The sequence below is a fragment of the Rana temporaria genome, chromosome 8, assembly GCF_905171775.1.
Source record: "Rana temporaria chromosome 8, aRanTem1.1, whole genome shotgun sequence".
NCBI lineage: Eukaryota > Metazoa > Chordata > Amphibia > Anura > Ranidae > Rana > Rana temporaria.
In genome coordinates this window covers 92639713-92663243 of record NC_053496.1, presented here as the reverse complement: position 1 = coordinate 92663243, position 23531 = coordinate 92639713, and the positions used below count along the sequence as shown (strand labels likewise).

General features: G+C 45.2%; 1 protein-coding gene across 1 annotated transcript in view; it reads right to left on the bottom strand.

Annotated features, from left to right (window-relative positions):
* Positions 1 to 23531, bottom strand: part of LOC120947182 (beta-microseminoprotein E1-like) — a 31909-nt gene that overhangs the window by 4246 nt on the left and 4132 nt on the right. Inside the window, exon 3 of the mRNA XM_040362284.1 lies at positions 3715 to 3817. Within this exon, the coding sequence (XP_040218218.1) occupies positions 3715 to 3817 (103 nt within the window). The remainder of the gene's footprint in view (positions 1 to 3714; positions 3818 to 23531) is intronic.

The window sequence follows — 23531 nt, the reverse complement described above, 5'->3', positions numbered from 1 at the left end:
CCCTCCCACATGGCATAATTAAGGACTTTTTTAATCTAATTTTGGGCACTGTTATTCTTGTATGACTACCATGATCATGGGAGATCTTCTTTGCAAATTGATGTAAATCTGCCATCCCTGGCCAACATTCTAACGACCCCTACACTGAAAAGCTAAGAGTCCATTCCATCTGGCGAGTGGGGACACAGGAGGGGATGTGGCACACCTCGAATTTTGGAGTACTTTTGCACTTTATGGACATCGTTCACTAATATATGGACATTCACTTATTGTTAATATTTGATTATTTAGATAATTGTTTTTCACTATTGTGAGCGCTGTAATATATATTTTTGTGATGATCTGACTTTGATCCAACGTCAATGATATTCAATGGGTTGAACTAGGATCAAAGTCGGACCAAAGTAGTGCAGGAACCTTTTTCAAAGTCGAACCGACTTGTTTCGGACCAGTTAAGACGGCTCTCATAGGGAAACATTGTTTTCTACAGTATACATCATGCGACATGTGCTCACAATGTCAGAGCGTTTGTTATACAAGTGTGAACCCTGCCTGAATTGTGTTAGTGAGCACTTCTCCTTTGCCAAGATAATCCATACACACTCACAGGTGTGGCATATCAAGATGCTGATTAGACAGCATGATTATTGTACAGGTGTGCCTTAGAATGGCCACAATAAAAGGTGACTCTAAAATGTGCAGTTTTACTGTATTATGAGGGTCAGAGGGCTCCGAAAACCAGTCAGTATCTGGTGTGACCACCATTTGACTCATGCACTGCAGCACATCTCCTTCGCATACAGTTGATCAGGCTGTTGCTTGTGGCCTGTGAAATATTGGTCCATTCCTCTTCAATGGCTGTGCGAAGTTGCTGGATATTGGCAGGAACTGGAACACGCTGTTGTATACGCCAGAGCATCCAAAACATACTCAATGGGTGACATGTCTGGTGATTATGCTGGCCATGCAAGAACTGGGATGTTTTCAGCTTCCAAGAATTGTGTACAGATCCTTGCAAAATGGGGCCGTGCATTATCATGCTGCAACATGAGGTTATGGTCGTGGATAAATGGCACAACAATGGGATCTCGTCACTGTATCTCTGTGCATTCAAAATGTCATCAATAAAATGCACCTGTGTTCGTTGTCCATTGCATACGCCTGCCCATACCATAACCCCACCGTCACCATGGGCCACTCGATCCACATTATTGACATCGGCAAACCGCTCACCCATACAACGCCATGCATGCTGTCTGCCATCTGCCCTGTACAGTGAAAACCAGGATTCATCCATATAGAGAACACCTCTCCAAAGTGCCAGATGCCATAAAATGTGAGCATTTGTCCACTCAAGTCAGTTACAACGACAAACTGGAGTCAGGTCAAGACCCTGATGAGGACAACGAACATGCAGATGAGCTACCCTGTGCAGAAATTCTTTGGTTATGCAAACCGTTGTTACAGCAGCTGTCCAGGTGGCTAGTCTCAGATGATCTTGGAGGTGCCGATAACGGATGTGGAGGTCCTGGGCTGGTGGTGTGGGTACACGTGGTAGTGGTCATTGGTTTATCAGTTAGTAAATCGTTAGTGAGTTTTAGTAAGGCAGTTTCCATGGAGTGGAAATCCGTGGCATTGTGCTGTGTGATAAAACTGAACATTTTAGAGTGGCCTTTTATTGTGGCCAGCCTAAGGCACACCTGTGCATTAATCATGCTGTCTTATCCAGGGGCGGATCCAGAGTCTAGTCTCAGGAGGGGCACTACCAGAAAATGTTTTTTTGGGGGGCAATTTATCTGGGAAATGGCTGGTGTTAGCACTTCAATTGTACCATTGTTGTTATGGTGTCAGGATGATTGAAGCACATTATTTCTATTATTACATTGTAATATAAAATGAAATAGTTCAACTCACCATAATGTAGAATCAGTGGAAGCCCCGAGTGTGTCACTTGCCACATCACCTGCCCCCCCAGTTGCAGCTTGTCACGTCACCTGCCACATGTTGCGGATTGTCACTTGCCACGTCGCTTGCCACACATTGCGGATTGTCACTTGACACACGTTGCGGATTATCACTTGCCACGTCACCTGCCACACGTTGCAGATTGTCACATCACCTGCCACAAGTTGCGGAATGTCACTTGCCTTCCACCAGATGCAGATTGTCATTTGCCACGTCACCTGCCACATGTTGCAGATTGTCACTCGCCACGTCACCTGCCACAAGTTGCGGATTGTCACTTGCAACATCACCTGCCACATGTTGCAGATTGTCACTTGCCATGCCACCTTCCACAAGTTGCAGATTATCACTTGCCACGTCACCTGCCACATGTTGCGGATTGTCACTTGCCACAAGTTGCGGATTGTCACTTGCCATGCCACCTGCCAGAAGTTGCGGATTGTCACTTGCCATGTCACCTGCCACAAGTTGCAGAATGTCACTTGCCTGCCACCAGATGCAGATTGTCACTTGCCACCTCACCTGCCACACCTTGCGAATTGTCACTTGCTAAGGTGGTGTTTTGCTTGTCAGAGTCAGGCAGCAGAGAGATGATGTAATCTCTCTGCTGCCTGCACAGTGAGGGCAGAAGTTACTGCAGGGATGCAAGGCGGGCGCGGGCCAGTGAGAGATGATGTAATCTCTCTGCTCCCCCCGGCCACCGGCTTGTTGATTGGCCAGCCACCCTCACACCCACAGAGCCGACCAGCTGACCGCCCACTCTCTGACACTCACTCGCAAATTCTGTAACTACCGCCCGCTCAGACTCTCCTTCACCCGCGAAATTCCGCAACTAAAACCAATTTCTCTGGGGTGGAAATTTCCCTGTTGCCCCCCCCCCCCCCCCCCGGTCTAATCAGCATCTTGATATGCCACACCTGTGAGGTGGATGGATTATCTCGGCAAAGGAGAAGTGCTCACTAACACAGATTTAGACAGATTTGTGAACAATGTTTGAGAGAAATAGGTCTTTTGTGTACATAGAAAAAGTCTTAGATCTTTGAGTCTAGCTCATGATAAATAGGGGCAAACACAAAAGGGTTGCGTTTATAATTTTGCTCAGTGTAGTAAGATATATGGGGCTGGTGGCTTTCAATGGACAGACCTTACCTCAAAAAATTATCACAGTGGGACTTCTGTTCAGTGACAAGTGCTAGACATCATAGAGTTAGTTACCTGCTCCCCATTCAGATCTGTGATATGGCAGAGAAAGTCATCCAGCATCAACCTAATTTTTAGCTCTGAAATTTGACTGGATCCAGTCAGATGTGACTGGATGTGAAGAGCTGCAAAGGAAATTGACACTGGAAGATATGCAAAGGTGTATCACAATAAATCATGTCCTCAAGGAACATTCACCTTTCTTGGAGCCCACCAGTAGTCAGTAATGTATTATGGCACACTTTTCATGTTACACTTTCTTTTCCCACAGAAATCTGTCAACACCATGAAAGGGCTTGTTGATTTTGTTTACCCCCCAGATTAAAGGTTCCCAGTCCTCCCCTGAATAAAACATCCAGTTATCTAGTGTGATATGTTTTGGGAATTGGTCTGCTTTTCGAAGATAACTGAAGACCTCTGCAAAAAACACGTTAGTATAGCAGTACATTGGCACATGCATTTTCTTTTTCCTCAGTAGATGTTACATGATTTCCATATTTATTGCTGCTCATATAATATCGAAAAAAAGTGATGAACAAGCAAACCTACTCGGAACAGCAGTTGATATTTTCTCCATCACATGTACATGATGAACAATCCTTTTCTCTCCACTCCTCTCCCTTTTCATGATGCACTCCATTCTTAACACAGTCTGAAATTGAAGAGTGGAAATTATTTTATTCATCTTGAAAAAAAAAAAAAAGTTTTGGCTGAACATGCACTTCCTTGCTGACCCAGAAATGTAACCTATTGCTGTATTGCAACAGACTATGTGCAAAACAAACAAGCGAAGAATTCTTTAGACAGTATAAATAATTTTGTTTTATTAAACACTATATTTAGTAAAATATTAGATTGTGGCTTTACATTTTCAGAAGTCCTACTCGTCTATAATGTAGAAAAAGGGGAAGTCTTCTTGTATTTCATAGTTGGGTTTTAGTTAAAATAATGGTGTAGAGTTTAAGGCCCAGATTCTCATACATTCGCGCTGCTCCTGGGCAGCGTAATATATGAGATCTACGTTACACCGCCGCAGGTCTACAGGTTTACATCCTGATTCTCAGAACACTTACCTGTAAACTTGCGGCGGTGTAGCGTTAGATTGCTCGTCGCAAGCCCGCCCAATTCAAATGGGGAGGGCACCATTTAAATTAGGCGCGCTCCCGCGCCGAGCGTACTGCGCATGCTCCGTCGGGTAAATTACCCGACGTGCATTGCGCTAAATGACATCGCCCCGACGTCATTTGCCTAGATGTATACGTAAATGGCGTCCAGCGCCATTCACGGACGTCTTACGCAAACGACGTAATTTTTATTGAATTCGACGCGGGAACGACGGCCATCGTTAACATTGGTTGCGCCTGCTAATTAGCAGGGGCAACCTTACGCGTCGGGTACGCTACGCAAACGACGTTAATTCGCTGCGTCGACCTCGCGTATGTTCGGGAATCGCCGTACTTACCTAATTTGCATAGACGACGGGGAAAAGCGACGATGCGACACCTAGCGGCGGGAAAAAAAATTACTTTTAAGATCTGACAGCGTAATAGCCTTACACTTGTCAGATCTAATGGGTACCTATGCGCAACTGATTCTGAGAATCAGTTGCATAGATACCCGGGGCCAGATGAGGTGTTACGACGGCGCAAATGGTGTTGCGCCGTCGTAACGCCTTTGAGAATCTGGGCCTAAGATTTTTGTTAGTCATGAAGTTGGCAGGTCTGGTTTTGAGTTGGTCTGCGTTCTTCACACAAGGTTACTGATCTACTTAATATGGAATTTAGGAATTATTTTGGGCATGCATTTAACGTGAGGAATGGGGGCAGATATTTAATTGATAAGTTACTGTTTCTGTTCAGTAGGTAAAAACTCATGTGTGGGTTTCTACGGGCTTAGGCTAATAGGTCGGAATTACAGTTAAAGATTCTGGAACAGAGGTGCTCAACCTGTGACCCTCTACCTCAAACCAGTGAAGCGTTTGTCTGGGGTCAGAAACTCATTTATGGCGATTGGGGCTTGCCAATCCACCATCCCAGAGCATCAGAGTGCATCGAGCCTCCTTAGTAAAGCCGGATCCTCTCCCAGGTGGAGTGATACCATGTGCACTTTGCCTGGGTCCTTTCTAGCAGCCTGAAGAGCAATACCAGCAGAGGCTGGAAAGCAAAAAAAAGGTCAGTGTATTAAGCATCACATATACTGCACTTTTGCAATGGGCATATTAGCACCTATAAAAGGTTTAATAACTATTAGGCTGCTTCCACACTGATGTAGTGCAGTGCTCCTGCAGGTTAGCTGCACTGAGCTATAGATTTCTATCACATTCAGAAGTTTTGGTGCGCTTTTAGAAAGTACACCACACCCGGATAAACCGCAGTGCATCAGGGTTAAAGCAGTCTTATAGAGGGCTTTGGACAGTAAGGGCTTGTTTACATTTGTGGTTTGGCGGGGAGTAAAACCCCATAGTTGAAATGTGCTTTTACCACACATTCCAACCACTGCTGTAGGGCCAGGGGTCGCAAAAGCGACCTCGCCCCATGCTCCAGAAACTTAGCTTGGCTCATAGAGTAAAATGCGATTTTGTAGGACCTCCCTTTCACATTCTGTTTTACATTTGGACAGGAGGGGCAGTGGGGGTGGCATATACAGGAGCCGATCCTCTCCATTTTCCTCCTGCAATCGCTCCGGCTGCAGGAGGAAAATATTCACAATGCTATTCAAAATAAAAACATTTGAAATTCTGAAACATTTCCTTCGTTGTTACATAGTTACATAGTTACATAGTAGATAAGGTTGAAAAAAGACACAAAGTCCATCAAGTCCAACCTATGTGTGTGATTATATATCAGTATTACATTGTATATTCCTGTATGTTGTGGTCGTTCAGGTGCTTATCTAATAGTTTTTTGAAACTATCATTGCTTCCCGCTGAGACCACCGCCTGTGGAAGGGAATTCCACATCCTTGCCGCTCGTACAGTAAAGAACACTCTACGCAATTTAAGGTTAAACCTCTTTTCTTCTAATTTTAATAAGTGGCCACATGTCTTGTTAAACTCCCTTCCGTGAAAAAGTTTTACCCCTACTGTGGGGTCACCAGTACCGTATTTGTAAATGAAAATCATATCCCCTCTCAAGTGTCTCTTCTCCAGAGAGAATAAGTTCAGTGCTCACAACCTTTTCTCATACCTAATATCCTCCAGACCCTTTATTAGCTTTGTTGCCCTTCTTTGTACTCGCTCCATCTCCAGTACATCCTTCCCGAGCACTGGTGCCCCGAACCTGACAGCATACTCTAGGTGCGGCCGGACCACAGTCTTGTAGAGTGGGAGAATTATCGTTTTATCTCTGGAGTTAATCCCCCTTTTTAATGCATGCCAATATTCTGTTTCCTTTGTTTGCAGTAGCTTTGCATTGCATGCCATTGCTGAGCCTATCATCTTCTAGGACCCCCAGGTCATTTTCCATCCTAGATTCCCCCAGAGGTTCTCCCCCCCAGTGTATAGATTGCATTCATATTTTTGCCACCCAAATTATGTTACATTTTTCTACATTAAACCTCATTTGCCAGGTAGTTGCCCACTCCATTCATTTGTTCAGATCTTTTTGTGGCCTGTGACCAGTTGCCAAATCATTTAAGTGGCCCTTGCTCCTCAAATGGTTGTGCATACTTGTCCTGGAACAAAAAATCCAACAGTTGATAGCAGTGATTGCACATACAGACGTTGGCACATACGTATTCGCACATACAGATGTTGGCAAAAGACCATTGGTGCGCAAACCTTCCTGTGGACACTGCAGATATGCTCGCTCCTTTAGGGATGATCATTTATGCCTCACCAAGAGACTGGCCACTTCTTGTCGCCTGCATTAATGACTCAGAGCAAACAGATCTGCGTTCATCGGAACTATAGCATAACTATATGATAATTATGGCCCACTGAGCCATGATAGTGTACGGTTCGGGTCATTGGAAGCAGTTAGTTGGTTTGCACACGGTCTTGTGCAGAGCCAGCTTTCTAGTGTTCCTTTGTCTCACAGAAAGCATAGCCGTGCACATTAACGTTTGTACCTGTCACTGCTAGTCTATTTGAATGTATATGATTGGTTCTTTTGAAAGAATACAAATGTCTGATTGGCTGTCTGTGAAGACAGTAACTTCTTTTGTTGTATTATTCATGTTGTATGTGTAGCAAGGTGTCACTTTGGAGCGTAGCTTAAAGACTACTGTTTGTGACTAAAAGGAACGCAGCTCCCTCCAGTGTCCCTTTATTATATTGATGCAACTTGTTTTGTTTAGCTATTATGGAACAATGCATGATGGACATTGTAGTACAAAGAGACAGAGACTCCATTACCGTGGATTGGAAATAGACTATAATTCCCACAGTACTACTGTGCTACCAAAGTGCATTGCACCACACACAGTCTGCTGGGAGGATCTATTTAAGGCGAGGGAAGGCTTGGTTCCGGTCTCTTGGGATGCCATCTTCAAGCCAGCAGGAAGCCTGTGCTGAGGCCTGCTACTAGTGTGCCTAGGCCCGAGAAGCCTGGGCCTAAAGTCACCAGAGCGGATCGCTTAGTCCGAGAGGGATCCTTGTTGCAGTGTTCTTTATCGACACTCCACAGCACCTGGAGTCGCTTATCCACCAGCACCTTGAGAACGGCTGCGCGGAGGACCAGGGACTGCAAGCTGCAGAGAGACTGAGAACCGAGAGATTCCAGACGGAACTTACCGGCGAGACGAGGCCTCATTTGGTGAGAGGGCACCTGCCCACCAACATAAATAACTGTTGTGACGGATCCTGTCCCACACTAAGTGCTTCCATCAGTAATACCGCTTCCTCTAGTTTGACCATCAGAAAGATATGATTATTACAGCTCCATGGAATACAAGTCTAGCCGGAAATAGCTTGTAGCATCTAGCAAGGTTTAATGGCAGAAACAGACTTTTTATACACTTTTAACACAGAGGGTTACATAATGAGGTAGGGCTGAGTCATGGATACTCCCCTCTCTCAACACCTTTAGCAGACAACTATAGAATTAGCATGTTAATTAACACAGCAAAGCCCAGGTGACCAGACAGTCCGTCTCCGGAGGTCAATGTGATCAGCTATTTCAATGTTAATGTATTGTTCAGAATTAACAACTAAGAATAGTCTTTGGGCAAATCCAAGAAAGCAGTCTCTCAAAAATGTAACAAAAGATTCATATAACAATAACAAATAACAGGGTGAATGTTGCAGAAAAGGTGCCTGCAGCCAGTGTCCGCGACAACTATGTTGCAGGGCTAAAACAGACAACGAAGGATAAATATGATATGCCTTTAATAGAGAGCTATAGATACACTCAGATTTCTCACTATATACAGACTTTGGCCCGTAAAAGTGACTTAACAACACTCACACCTATGGAACGGTTGTGTACCCAATATGATAAGATGAAGGGTCATATTTCTTCTATTTATATGCTGTTGATGGGAGAATCGAGGAAGCTGAACTATATGATTCAATGGGAAACAGATCTACAGGAAGCTTTAGACCTGGATGAATGGCACTCGTTAGCTGATACAGCTTCTTGATCACTCATTAATACCTAAATAATAGAGGCGAATTATAAGGTTATTTTCCAATGGTATATGGTGCCAGCTAGGTTGGCTACCTTTGTATCAGGAGCATCCCCTCTGTGCTTTAGAGGATGCGGTCAGACTGGCATTGCTTATCATATATGGTGGACGTGTCCCAAGGTTAGGAGGTTTTGGATTAGAGTTTATAATTTTTTCTACTCGCTTACTCAGATTAATTTGCAGAAAACAGCTAAGCAAGCATTACTGGGGGGCAGGGTTGCTGAGGCCTCAAAATCCAGTAGGCGGCTCCTAACATTTATATTTATTTCTGCAAAGATAACGATCGCTAGAAATTGGTCTGCAGCTCTCCCATTCGAACAGTTTAAAGGTAAACTCACTTGGTTGATGTTGAACGAAAGGTTAACAGCGTTAATGCAGGACAAAATGAAATTGTTCTATAGAGTGTGGGACGCATGGGTTGCATATCTAACAAACGATCCCAAGAGGATCACGCTTTAGCTTATCTGTAGTGGATAGGCTTGGGTGCTGAGCCGTGGCTCCTTTGATTCCCCCCCCCTCTCTTTATCTGTTCTTCTCTATTCTTTTCTTCGCCTTTCTTTGTCTTTCATTTCATCCCTCTGCTCTTTTTTTTAATATATATACTTTACTATTTATATTTTGTATGTTTTAGTGTGTTCGTTGATAGCTTGTGCTGGCTGGTTTGGGGCCTGTGCGGCCTGGGGGCCATGCTCCCCTCCCTTTCTTTATTTGATTGGGTGGGGGGGGTGGCCCCTTGGGGCGGACAGGCCTCCTGTGGGAATTGGGACTTTTTAGTTTGATTTTTGTCCTAGAAGCAATAGGTTAGATTAAGCCATATTAGCGCACTGATGGGCCCTGACACGTGTTTGCTGTACTTAATTGGACTGTAATATTATGATCCCACTGTGTTGGATTATTTTTGTACAACGAAATGTTGAGAATATTTTTCTGTATTCTTGTATGGAAAATTCTTTAATAAATACCATTGAAACATAACTGTGTTGCAGGAAGGTGGTCCTCATAGACTCACTTACACTTTTGGAAGTTGCAGTGCCACGTGCAGGGACACATTGCATCTGGCAGTGACATTGCATTAAGATTAGCGCTTTTGTTGCCAACACACTACATACTTTGAGAGTTTGTTTTCTCTTATCTTCATATCTTCCATTGGATTTTAAATTACCAAAGTGTACCAACTAAAGCTAGCAGAAGATTACCCTTAACCTTAAGGAACATTTGTAAATTCAGTTTATTTGTTTGAGCTGACACAGCAGGACACGTGTCGGTGGAATTGTCCACTAGAGGGAGCCAAAGAGCATATAGACTCACATATATGGTAGAACTGCCTCCATTCATTTGTATAGTTGTTTGTTATTTCTGGGAGCTGGGTGAGACCTGGTGGAGAGGTACTCCAGTGCTGACATTATCGCATTGAGGGAATGCTCCACTGCGTACTTACTTAGGTCTGATCTCAGGTCGTGTTTGTATAGGCCATTTGTTTAGCTTAATTCTGAGCCTGTTGTTTAATCCCATAACATTGACTCTTAGGCCGCGTACACACGGTCGATCCATCCGATGAGAATGGACCGACAGACCGTTTTCATCGGTTCACCGCTGAAGTAGATTGATGGTCTGATGTGCGTACACACCATCGTTCCAAAAACTGATCGGGGCAGAACGCGGTGATGTAAAACACACAACGTGCTGAAAAAACTAAGTTCAATGCTTCCAAGCATGCGTCGACTTGATTCTGAGCATGCGCAGGTTTTGAACCAATGCTTTTGTGTACTAACCATCGGTTTGGACCGATGGTCAGCCGTCCATCGTTCGATTTTAAAGCAAGTTCTAAAACTTTGGTCTGAAGGACAAAAGTCCGATGGGCCGTACACACGGTCGGTTTGGACCGATGAAACTGAACTTCAGTCCGTTTTCATCAGTTTGGACCGGTTGTGTGTACGCGGCCTCACAGGGCCCTGTTTGAAGTCAACAGGGATTTCTGCCACTCTGCAATCAACCTCCCCCTAGACAGAGCCCTTGCCAACACCACAATGGACCCCGCTGATTCAAACCGGTGGTGTAAAGAAGAAAACACCCTCTCCTGTTTCAGTGTGGTGATTGAAATTAAAGGAGAAGCTTGGACAGAGGAGCAGTTAATCCTAGCTTTGGAAATGTTACCTCCAGACAGGAAACCATGGGTGATTGATGTCAGGACAGACTCAGTGAATCCCCACACTTATGCGTTGTAATAATGTGAAAACAGCCAACCAGACAGAATTTCACCTGACACACCCAGAGACCTCAGGAGAAGGTCCTACATCCACCAGTCCAGCTGGTCCTAGTTCAGGGGGCCCCAGCCAAAAAGAGAGAACTACTTCATCACCATTAGCCACCATAGGGCCAGAACTATGCGCTGTCCTTGGGGAAATTGTCGCCCAAATGTAAGAAAGATCCCTCAGACTACCTGGTGGCTGTATACAGGAAGTTCAGAATCTTCTCTGGAAGGCAGCCAGTGCCTTCGGCGGAAGACAGTTTTGAAGAATATCTAGATCAAGCCACCCAGGCTGTGGAAGAATGGGATATACCCGAGTCGCATAAAAAACAGAGGATCATGGAGAGTTTAAAAGGGCCTGCCCTGGAGGTCATACATAACCTAAAGCTCAGTAGGAAAGACTGTACTGCCAAAGATTACCTTAGCATTCTACAGGATGTATTCAGTCGTACCGAGAAAGCTACTGAGCTCCTTTATCAAATGGAGCACTGTTATCAGAAGGAAGGAGAGAAGCTGTCCGAGTACACGAGGCGCCTGGACAAGATCATACATCAGATTCTGTTGAAAAAGGGGTTAGATCTTCGGAAAGTAGATGAGGTCCATGCACAACAGGTCTTACGGGGGGGCCCAGCCTTTGGACCCCATTGCTCCGCAGTTGCGAACCCGCCAGGATGGTGGTATCCCGGAGTATCCCGACTTGATCCGTATTGTCAGGGAAGAAGAAGTCATGTTGGACAACAAGAAGAAGAGCCAGAGGTCTGAACCCACAGCCGGAATCAGAGTGATAAATGCTGATGATGGTGACCCTCAGGTTGAGCTTTTAAAAACTCAGGTGTCTCAGTTAATAGAGATGATGACCATCCTGACCAGCCAGGCAACTACACTACCCAGTGGAAACACTCCAGAGGAGCCCAAGAAGTCTCTCAGTTCCAATGCTGCACAAGTGCAGAAACCAAAGAGACTGATGACTTGTTTCAACTGTGGAGGAGTTGGACATTACAGGGAAGTATGTCCAAGTCCAGAGAAAGCTGCAGCACAGTACCGCAACTCCAGAGGGCCCTGGTGAAGGAGTCAACCGGGTGCCCACCAGTTTCAGCTAACTCCAAAAAATCCAACGACGCAAGGGGACAACGTCGGGGGTCCAGACCCTTGTCAAGCACCCCCGTTGTTGCCTTCGAGCGACCCAATGTCTTCCGCTCCATGACCCAAACTACCCAACGGCGGGGAATCAATGCACACCAGGCCCAACAGGGGTCAAGATCCAGTCAGAGTTCCAAGAAGAAAGGAGTAAGAGTACGGATTACAGAACCAAGCAAGCAGGCCTCTCTGAAAAAATGTCCTGCCAAGTTAGTGGGGCCCTCCCCAGTGGTCTCAATCCAGGTAGAGGGGATTTACACCAAGGCCCTCCTTGATACTGGGGCCCAAGTGACTCTTTTGTACAGAGACTTTAACAACAAACACCTCAAACACTTGCCGTTGCAAAAGTTGGAAGAACTGGAGATATGGGGCATAGGAACTCAAAACTTCCCCTATGATGGTTACCTGCCGACCAAACTAACCTTTGACCCCTTAGTGGCAGGAGAAACAGAAACTTTTGACACTTTGGCAGTGGTCTGCCCTCGCCCACCAGGAGCTGGCAAGAGTTCCCTCATCATAGGGACCAACACTGACCTGGTCAGGAGACTATTGTTGCCTTTGGCCCAGAAATGGAGTACTTCAACTGCAAGAGCGCACCCCATGTTGAAACAGGTATATCAGCGCCTAGTACTAGAACAAAAGGCTCCAACAGAAGGCGTCGGCAAGATTTGGCATTTGGATAAAAGAGAGAAAGTACTACAGCCAGGAGAGGTGACTTGTCTGAAAGCATCCATCAAGCTTACTTGGAAGCAACCAGGCCCCTTTATTGTCCTTGAAACGGACCCACAGAAGGAAAGAAAGGGGATAGAAGTAATTCCCGAAGTGGTTCCACTGAAAGCCCTGCAGAGAAATCACGGAAAGGTTTCAGTGAGTATTTGGAACACTACTACCACACCTGTGAAGGTACCGGCCAGGATGCTGTTGGGTCAGATGAACCCAGCCACCCAAGTCGCACCATCTGACTTTAAGAAGGAAGAGAGGGGTGAGATTGCAGTAGAAAAGCTCTATCCAGAAGACACCACCCTCCCACTGGAGTGGAAGGAGAGGGTTAAGGCCCTCGATGGCAGACTATATTCTCCAAAAACGAGTTTGATGTAGGGTGTGAGAAGAGTGCCACTCACAAGATTCATCTGCAGGAAGACAAACCGTTTACAGAAAGAGTCCGATGGGTTCCCCTGGGGGACCTGGAAGACCTATGTAAACAACTGGCAGAACTCAAGAGAACGGGGATTATCAGGGAGTTCAGGAGCCCCTACGTTTCTCCAATAGTGGTGGTGCGGAAGAAAAATGGTTCATGGAGGCTGTGCATCGACTACCGAACACTGAACAGAAGAACCATTCCTGATCAGTACACCACCCCTCGGATAGAAGACGCTTTGCAGAGTCTGTCAGGGGCCAATTGGTTCAGTGTGATGGATCTAAAAAGTGGATACTATCAAATCCCCATGCACCCTGAGGATAAAGAGAAAATGGCTTTCATTAACCCAGTGGGGTTCTTTGAGTTTGACCCCATGCCTTAGGGGTTCTCAGGAGCCCCGGCCACTTTTCAAAGGCTGATGGAGAAAACTGTGGGTGTTATGAATCTGATCGAAGTGATGGTGTACCTGGATGACATCATAGTGTTCGGCAGGACTATGGAGGAGCATGAAGAGCGATTGGAAAAAGTTCTGAAGAGACTTCACGAAGAAGGCCTGAAACTCTCCTTAGAGAAGTGACAGTTCTACCAGCCCTCAGTCCACTATCTGGGCCACATCATATCTGCAGAGGGGATAGCCACAGACCCTGAGAAGCTGGGTGCCATCACCTCTTGGCCAAGACCCACTTATGTGACCGAGCTTCGGTCATTCCTGGGGTTTTGCTCTTACTATCGAAGATTTGTAGAAAAGTTTGCCAAGATAGCCCGCCCCTCAATGAATTACTGAGGAGTGAAGGAGAGGACGATGTCCCAGAACTGGTCAAACCTGTGAGGTTCACCATGGGGCCTAGAAAGTCTAAAGAGTCTATCCAGGACCAGTGGACTATAAAGTGTGAAGGGGCATTCATCCAGTTAAATAAAAGCCTAACCACTGCCCCCGTCTTGGCCTATGCAGACACCACAAAGCCCTATGAATTACATGTTGATGCCAGTCGAGATGGGCTGGGCGGGGTGCTATATCAAGAACATAATGGTCACCTGCGGCCTGTTGCCTATGTGAGTCAGAGTCTGGTCCCTGCTGAAAGGAACTACCCCATGCACAAACTTGAATTCCTGGCTTTAAATTGGACTGTAGTGGACAAATTAAGAGACTACCTCAATGGAGCTGAGTTCATGGTCAAGACGGACAACAATCCGCTCACCTATCTCCTCACTACCGCCAAACTGGATGCCACGGGACATAGGTGGTTGGCTGCCCTCTCAGGGTTCAACTTTAGTCTTAAATACCGAAGCAGTTGAAGAAGGATCTGAGAAAGGATCAGTTGGAAGACCCCCTGGGAAACCTGGCATTGAAAGCACTGGAAGATCAATGCCCTGACATGCTTCTCACAGACTCCCCAAAAGAGCCTCGACTGCTACACAGAGAGTGGGACCGGTTGCAGCTACATCAAGGGGTGGTCTACCGAAGGGGCTCCTCTGATGGTCCAGGAGAGAAGTGGCAACTGTTCCTGCTATTCATGACAATCATGGCCATATGGGGCATGAGAGAACTTTCCATTTAGTAAGAGACAGATTCTACTGGCCCTGCATGTGGGCTGAAGTCGAAGGTTACTGCCACTCTTGTATTCGATGTATCCAGAGGAAGACCCTGAAGCCGCCCCAATGGGCCATCTTCAGAGACAAGGACCCATGGAGCTGCTGTGCATTGACTTTCTTTGTCTGGAGCCTGATCTGAGTGGACAGGGAAACATTCAAGAGGTGACTGATCATTTCACCAGATATGCCCAAGCATTCCCAACAAAAGATCAGTAAGCATCAACAGTGGCCAAGGTCTTAGTGGAAAAGTTCTTCATACACTATGGCTTGCCCCAACGTATTCACTCGGATCAAGGGAGAGACTTTGAAAGTAGCCTCATGAAAAGACTTTTAGACTTGTTGGGCATCAAAAAGTCCAGAACCACCCCATACCACCCACAGGGGGATGCTCAACCTGAACGTTTCAACCAAACTCTCCTTGACATGCTGGGAACTCTAAGCTCAAAGAAGAAGCAACACTGAAGCAAACATGTAGCTGCCATTGTACATGCCTACAACAATACTGCAAATGATGCTACAGGATACTCTCCCTACTGTTTAATGTTTGGACGGGAAGCTCGACTACCAGTGGACCTGGCCTTTGGCATATCTCTTGATCATACCTCAGCAACTTCCCACAAGGGGTATGTAGATCGCCTACGAAAGAGTTTGAAGACAGCTTATGAGAAGGCCCAGGCTACTTCAGACCAAAGAGGGCTGAGAAACAAGAAGAGCTTTGCTCTCAAGGTTAGAGTACAGGATTTACAGCCAGGGGACAGAGTGCTGCTAAGAAATCTCGGTGTCCCCGGAAAACACACGTTGGCTGACCGCTGGAAGTCACAGCCATGTGTCATCTGCAAGCAATTACCAGGACTACCAGTGTATCAGATTAGGCCAGAAGGGAGTGTAGGCCCACTAAAGACTTGGCATCAAAATCATCTACTGCCCCTCTCAGAGGCAGTTTGTTTGCCTCCCATATTAGATTTGCAGATGACCCCCTCAACCTCTCAAGGGTCTCGACCAGTCACTAGGTCTCAGTCAGTACCTCAAGATGTGGAAAATGAGGACTCTGAGGATGAAGAGATGGAATCAGATTGGCTTTGGTCACCTCAACTACCAGGACATACGACCCCTCCTCTATCCCCACCTGAAGTGGCTGACATTGGAATCCTCTGACCAGAGGCCCCTGAGTTTGTGCCCCACAGTATGCTCTCCGAGGAGCTGGAGGACGATCTGATTTCCCTGATAATGGAGGACTCTGGAGAGGCCTCATCCCTTCCAGAAGGAGAACTGGATGCTTCAGAAGGAATAGAGTCCAGTGTGCCTGAACAAAGAGAACAAGTTATGGAGGAAACAAAGTCTAGTACTTCTGAGACTTTGACAGTTGACACCTAAGGAGCAGAGAGAGAGAAGAGTCATTCACCCTCCCAAGAGACTGACTTACAATCAATTGGGTGAATGCTCTGAAGAAGCCATACTTACTTCAAAAAGGACAGTTGAGACGCCTGGTCCTTACACCGCTCATTTGGTGGAGGACAGCCCTAGCTCACCCCCTGGCACGTCTGGTTGTGCCATACCAGTTAAGGTGGCCTGTAGGCAGAGCAACCTCCTCTCCATAGCCTGGTGGGGAGTTCCTCTGCCCAGTTCCTTTGAAGATGTGAATTGTCCTATTTCTTGTTTACACTAACTGGTTCCTTTTCTCCTCGTGTATCTGAACAAAGCATGTAACAGGTAACAAACTACTGCCGTCTTTGGGGGCCAAAGATTTTAAGTGGGGGGAGTGTGTAGCAAGGTGTTACTTTGGAGCGTAGATTATAGACTACAGTTTGTGACTAAAAGGAACTCAGCTCCCTCCAGTGTCCCTTTATTATATTGCTGCAACTTGATTGGTTTAGCTATTATGGAAAAATGCATGATGGACATTGTAGTACAGAGAGACAGAGACTCCATTACTGTGGATCGGAAATAGACTATAATTCCCACAGTTCTACTGTGCTACCGAAGTGCATTGCACCACAAATAGTCTGCTGGGAGAATCTATTTAAGGCGAGGGAAGGCTTGGTTTCCGGCCTCTTGGGACGCCATCTTCAAGTCAGCAGGAAGCCTGTGCTGAGGCCTGCTACCAGTGTGCCTAGGCCCGAGAAGCCTTTGCCTAAAGTTACCAGATCGGTTCGCCTAGTTTAAGAGGGATCTTTGTTGCAGTGTTCTTTATCGACACTCCAATGAACGAAATCAGTGTTTCCATTGCTGAACCCCACAATGGAAACACTGGTTTCGTTCATTGGTAAGTATTGGGCTGTTTTGTTCTGGCTCATTCTGCCATTGTTCTTGCATTTACCACTGTGACACATCTCTTTATCTATGTAGATACATCCCATCCGCATCCACCCCTGATGAGCGAGCATTGATCTCGCAAAACGTGCGTCTGGGTTTTCTGATGCGTGCATTTGTATATACTGCATTGTATAACGTTTGTATCAATATTAATTAACTCTTTATTATGTGCAAATCCATTGGCTGAGCTATTATGCTGTATTATTCATGTATGTACATCAATTTTAATAAACATTTATACTGTTACTATTTTTGTTACTCAGTGGCAAACTGTAACAACCTCATTTAAAGTTCCAAGGGCGACTCTTTTTCTGTAATTGCATTGAGAGGATTAGCGCTTTTGTTGCCAACACGCTACATACTTTGAGAGTTTGTTTTCTCTTATCTTCATATCCCCTGATGGATTACAAATGACCAAAGTGCTCCAACCAAAGCTAGCAGAAGATTACCCTTAACCTTAAGGAACATTTGTAAATTCAGTTTGTTTGTTTGAGCTGACACAGCAGGACACGTGTCGGTGGAACTGTCCGCTAGAGGGAGCCAAAGAGCATATAGACTCACATATATGGTATAACTGTCTGCATTCATTTGTATAGTCGTTTGTTATTTCTGGGAGCTGGGTGAGACCTGGTGGAGAGGTAGTCCAGTGCTGGAATTATCGCATTGGGGGATTGCTCTGATGAGGTCACGGATGTGTGGAAGGCTCTGATGGGGACACAGACGTGTGGCAGGCTCTGATGGGGACACAATGTACAAGGAGACTGATGGAGGACACAGATGTGCAGAAAGGCTCTGATGGGGACACAATGTGCAATAATACTCTGATGGGGGACACAGATGTTTGCAAAGGCTCTGATGGGGACACAGATGTGCGAAGAGTCTCTGATGGGGACACAGATGTGGTGGAGACTCTGTTGGGGATGCAGTTGTATGGGATGACTCTGATGGGGAAACAGCTGTGAGGGGAAGTCTGAGATACAGATATAAAGGGGATCTTGAGGACAGCACAGACATAAGGGGGACTATGATGAGGACTATGATGTAAGCGTAAACTCTCAAATATTTTCCTTGTTCAGATATCTCCTTCAGTTATGGAAGGAAAAAAGAAAAGAAAAGTGGACGGCGAATGCCGCCTGTTTAATGAACAATGGAACATAAAGTACTTTTTTGTACAAGCAGGCGATAAAGCCTCGTGTCTAATATGCAATGAAACTGTTGCAGTTTTGAAGGAGTACAATTTGCTTCGGCACTATGAGACAAAAAATTATTACAAATTCACAGGACCACAGCGTTCGAAAAAATTTCAATCGATGCAACACAATTTGCTTTCCCAAAAAGCTCTAATTACGCAAAATGAAAATGAAGCTTTAACTCGGGCCAGTTGTAAAGTAGCTTATGCCTTGGCTAAAAGAGGAAAACCATTTACTGATGGAGATCTTATCAAGGAGTGTATGATGGAAGCAGTGGAAGAGTTATGCCCAGAAAAAGCTAATTGATGATATAGGAAGCGATATAGTTAATAAAATTGCTGAAAGAGCAAAAAAAATTCTGATGTATTTCCTCGCACTTGATGAGTCAACTGATGTGTGTGATACATCACAACTTTTAGTATTCATGTCGACAGCGAATTTAATGTCACACAAGAGTTGGCATCAGTGCATAGCATGCACAGCACTAACTGGAGAAGACATCTTCAAAGAACTGCAAAAAACTGTGACGGAATACAACCTGGAGTGGAATAAACTGCAATGTGTGACAATTGATGGAAGATAAAACATGTCTGGCCCGAAGAAAGGTTTTGTTGGACAAATAACAAAAACTTGCGAGGTTGGTGGATTCTCAAATCCCATGTTCCTGCATTGCATTACCCATCAGCAAGCATTGTGTGGAAAATATCCGGATATGTCTTGTGTTCTGAAACCTGTTGTTTCATTAGTAAATTTTATTCAATCTCATGGGCTTAATCATTGCCAGTTTCGTGATTTTTCTAAAAGAAATGGACTCAAAGTACATTGACTTGACTTACTATACAGCAGTTTGATGGCTTAGTTGTGGAACAGTTCTATCACGCTTCTTTCAGATCAGAGAAGAAACTATTTCATTTCTAACAGAAAAGAATCGAGCCGACCCACTTTTGTCAAACACTGACTGGCTTTGGAAATTGGCATTTTTTGCAGATTTGACAGACCATATGAATCAACCGAATCTGAAAATGCAAGGTGAATGTGCATGTCAAGTCATTCAGGGCAAAACTCATGCTTTTTGAATTACAGGTGAAAGACCATAATTTGGTTCATTTCCCATGTTGTGAAAAATTTCATGAAGAAAGCGAAACAGAATTTCCTTCTTCATTTGCAACTGTAATCATTCAGGGCTTGCAAAAACAATTTCAGGAGTGATTTTTTGATCTTGATGGTAGAGCAGTTGATATAAAACTGTTTCAAAATCCACTGCAATGTTAAAACACTCCCAAGTCAGTTTCAATTGGAAATTATTGACCTACAATCAGATGACATGCTGAAAGACAAATATAAAGAAGGAAATTTGATCCAATTTTATAAATCTGCAGCCTGAGCAGTTTGCAAATTTGAAGCAATTTGCTCGTAGACTTGTGTCAGTTTTTGGTACAACATACCTGTGTGAACAAACATTTTCAAAAATGAAGTATGTCAAGTCCAAATATCGAGCAAATTTATCAGATGATCATTTGAAGTCCATTCTAATAATTAGCTCCTCAAGCTGGAAACCTCAGTACAGTGACATTTTGAAATTAAAAAATCAGCTCCATCGTTCACATAAATTTGTGAACATGTTTTTTGTTTTGTGACCATGAAGCACAAAATTCTTTGCATTATGTTTTGCTGTTTACACAAAATTGCCAAATCTGTGTTGAAAGTTTGCAGACTGATTTTATTTTTCCTCTTTGAACGAAAGAAAAAGAAACTAGTAGTGCTTACCAGGCTTAAATTTCAGAATTATTTCAACCAATATAAAGCTGCCCTAAAAAAAATACAATTCCTGCTACATTGCCAACCAGACCTATTTAGTCCCCGTCAACCCTTCTCTGCCTCCCCCATGTGCCCCTCCCCTTCTCTGTCAAGATCGATGGGGCAACTATTACCCTGTCCCCATATGTCAGGGTGCTAGGTGTAATCCTGGACTCTGGACACTCCTTTCAGGCCCCCCTTGAGAAATTATTAGGCCCCTTTCACAGCTTTAGGCCTGGGCCCCCCGAGCCTATCCACCAACATTGTTCAGGGCTTGCCCGCGGGCCATCCCACTGAATCCACACACCGGCCACCTCACCTGTACGCACTCAGCCCCCCCTCAATCCTGTATATATGTCAGCCCCCCCTCAATCCTGTATATATGCCAGGCCCCTCACACCTGTATATACAGTATGCCAGCCCCCACACCTGTATATATGTCAGCCCCCCCACACCTGTATATATGCTAGCCCCCCTCACCTGTGTTGTAATATGCCCAGGGCATGCTCGGCCACTTCAGTGTACAAAATATTTCACGGCCAGGGGTCTTCTGGTAAATTGCACTATTAACCCTAGGATGGTCTGTCAGGTACTTGGAGTACCGTTTGCGATCACTTCAACCTGTATTTATGACAGACCTCCCCCACACATACCTGTATAAGTGCCAGTCCACTCACAACTGTATATATGCCAGCCCCCTCTCACACCTGTATATATGTCAACCCCCCCACACCCGTATATATGCCAGTCCCCCTCCCACCTGTATATATGCCAGCCCCCCCACACCTGTATATATGCCAGCCCCCTCTCACACGTGTATATATGTCCGCACCCCCACACCTCTATATATGCCAGCCCCCACACCTCTATATATGCCAGCCCCCCTCACACCTGTAAATATGTCAGCCCCCCACACATCTGTATATATGCCAGCCGCCCTCACACCTGTATATATGTCAGCCCCCTACTTCTGTATATATGCCAGCCCCCCTTACAGCTGTATATATGCCAGCCCCATCCCCCCCACCTGTATATATGTCAGCCCCCCTCACACCTGTATATATGTCAGCCCCCCACACCTGTATATATGTCAGCCCCCCCACACCTGTATATATGCCAGCCCCCTCTCACAACTGTATAAATGCCAGCCCCCCCACACACAAACCTGAATTTATGCCAGTCCCCCACACCTGCATTTATGCCGGCCCCCCAAACCTGTATATATGCCAGCCCCCTCACACCTGTATATATGTCAGCCCCCACACCTGTATATATGTCAGCCCCCCAAATCTGTATATATGCCAGCCCCCCTCACATCTTAATATATGCCAGCCCCACCTGTATATATGTCAGCCGCCCACACCTGTATATATGCCTTTCTCCGTCCAAGGGCTGTACTGTAGTGTGGGTTGTGGTGGACCAGTTTTGCAAAAGGGCACACTTTGCAACTTTCCCCTTACAGCCTTTGGCAGCAGAATTGGTGCCAGTCTTCATTAGTGAAATCTTTAGCCGCCACGGGATGCCTACAAGTATAGTTTCCGCCTGTGGGGTTCAGTTTACTTACAAATTCTGGAGAGCTCTTTGTAAATCCTTGGAAATATTACTGCAGTTTTCATCGGCCTACCATCCTCAGCAGTGGCAGCTGGTGAAGTTTTAGGAAGGGGGGCACCAGACCCCGCTCTTCCTCCTTGTTGACTCCCCTACTTCTCATAAGCCCCACCCCTTATAGAATCCACCCACTCCGTCCCCTGTATTCCACTTGCTTCCACCCAAAGTGTCAGGAGAATACAGCTTAGCATCACAAGACAGAGTATACAGCCTCAGAATCACAAGACAGAGTATACAGCCCCAGAATGACATGAGAGAGTATATAGGTCAGCATCACAGATCAGGGTATATAGGTCAGCATTACAGATACGGAATAAAGATCAGCATTCCAGATACGGTAAATAAATCAGCATTACAGATACAGGTTATAGATCAGCATTACAGATAGGGTATATAGATCAGTATTACAGCTACGGTATATAGATTAGCATTACAGATAGGGTATATAGCTCAGCATTACAGATACAGTATATAGTTCATCATTACAGATACGGTATATAGATCAGCATTATAGATTGGGTATATAGATCAGCACGACAGATATGGCAGGTAGTACTGATAGCACTGCCCATCCCCCCTCACTCACTAGGGCTTGGGACACCAATAGCACCCCCCCCACCCCACGGGTTTTGTTTGCACACTCACAGTACCCCCCGCCGCGTGTCTCGTTGCCACACTAAAGCCCTGTACACACGATCGGTCCATCCGATGAGAACGGTCTGATGGACCGTTTTTATCGGTTAACCGATGAAGCTGACTGATGGTCAGTCGTGCCTACACACCATCGGTTAAAAAAACGATCGTGTCAGAACGCGGTCACGTAAAACACACAACGTGCTGAAAAAAACAAAGTTCAATGCTTCCAAGCATGCGTCGACTTGATTCTGAGCATGCGTGGATTTTTAACCGATGGTTGTGCCTACTAACAATCGTTTTTTTTTCTATCGGTTAGGAATCCATCGGTTAAATTTAAAACAAGTTGGCTTTTTTTTAACGGATGGATAAATAACCGATGGCGCCCACACATGATCAGTTTGGACCGATGAAAATGGTCCATCAGACCGTTCTCATCGGTTTAACCGATCGTGTGTACGCGGCCTAACAGTACCCCTGCGGCAAGGTGTACCTAATAAAGTTGCCGGTGAGTGTATATGCAAACATCTGTGTATGTTAGTAAACACACAACCCACATCTGACAGTTTTTTTCTCTGATTTCACTTACCATTCATAGCTGAAATCAGGAAGAAAAGCCAGTCAGTCTGCGAGTAAAATGACCACACATAAACTTGTTAGGCACACAGTTAACCCCTTGATTGCCCTCCTGATCACCCCTGTTACCCAGCCAGTGTCATTAGTACAGTGGCAGCATACAGTATAATCACAGATTACTGTATTAGTGCCACTAGCAACGTCAGATAGTATCAGTTAAAATCAATTATTTTCCCTCCCAGCCTGTGTCAGTCCCTGATTGCCTGCCACACTATCACAATCACACTATAAGTGTCTCCAAAAATATATGAATTTTTTTTTTGCTAAAGACATGTAGCACAATAAATTCTGGCCTACATTTAATGCAAACGTTTGAATTTATTGGATATGTTTTATGACAGAAAGTAAAAAATATTGTTTTTTGGTCTTTGCTATTCAGCACATTGCTGAATAGCAAAAATGACCTGCTCATGAAGAGGGGTAAAATCTTCTGGAGGTCAAGTGGTTA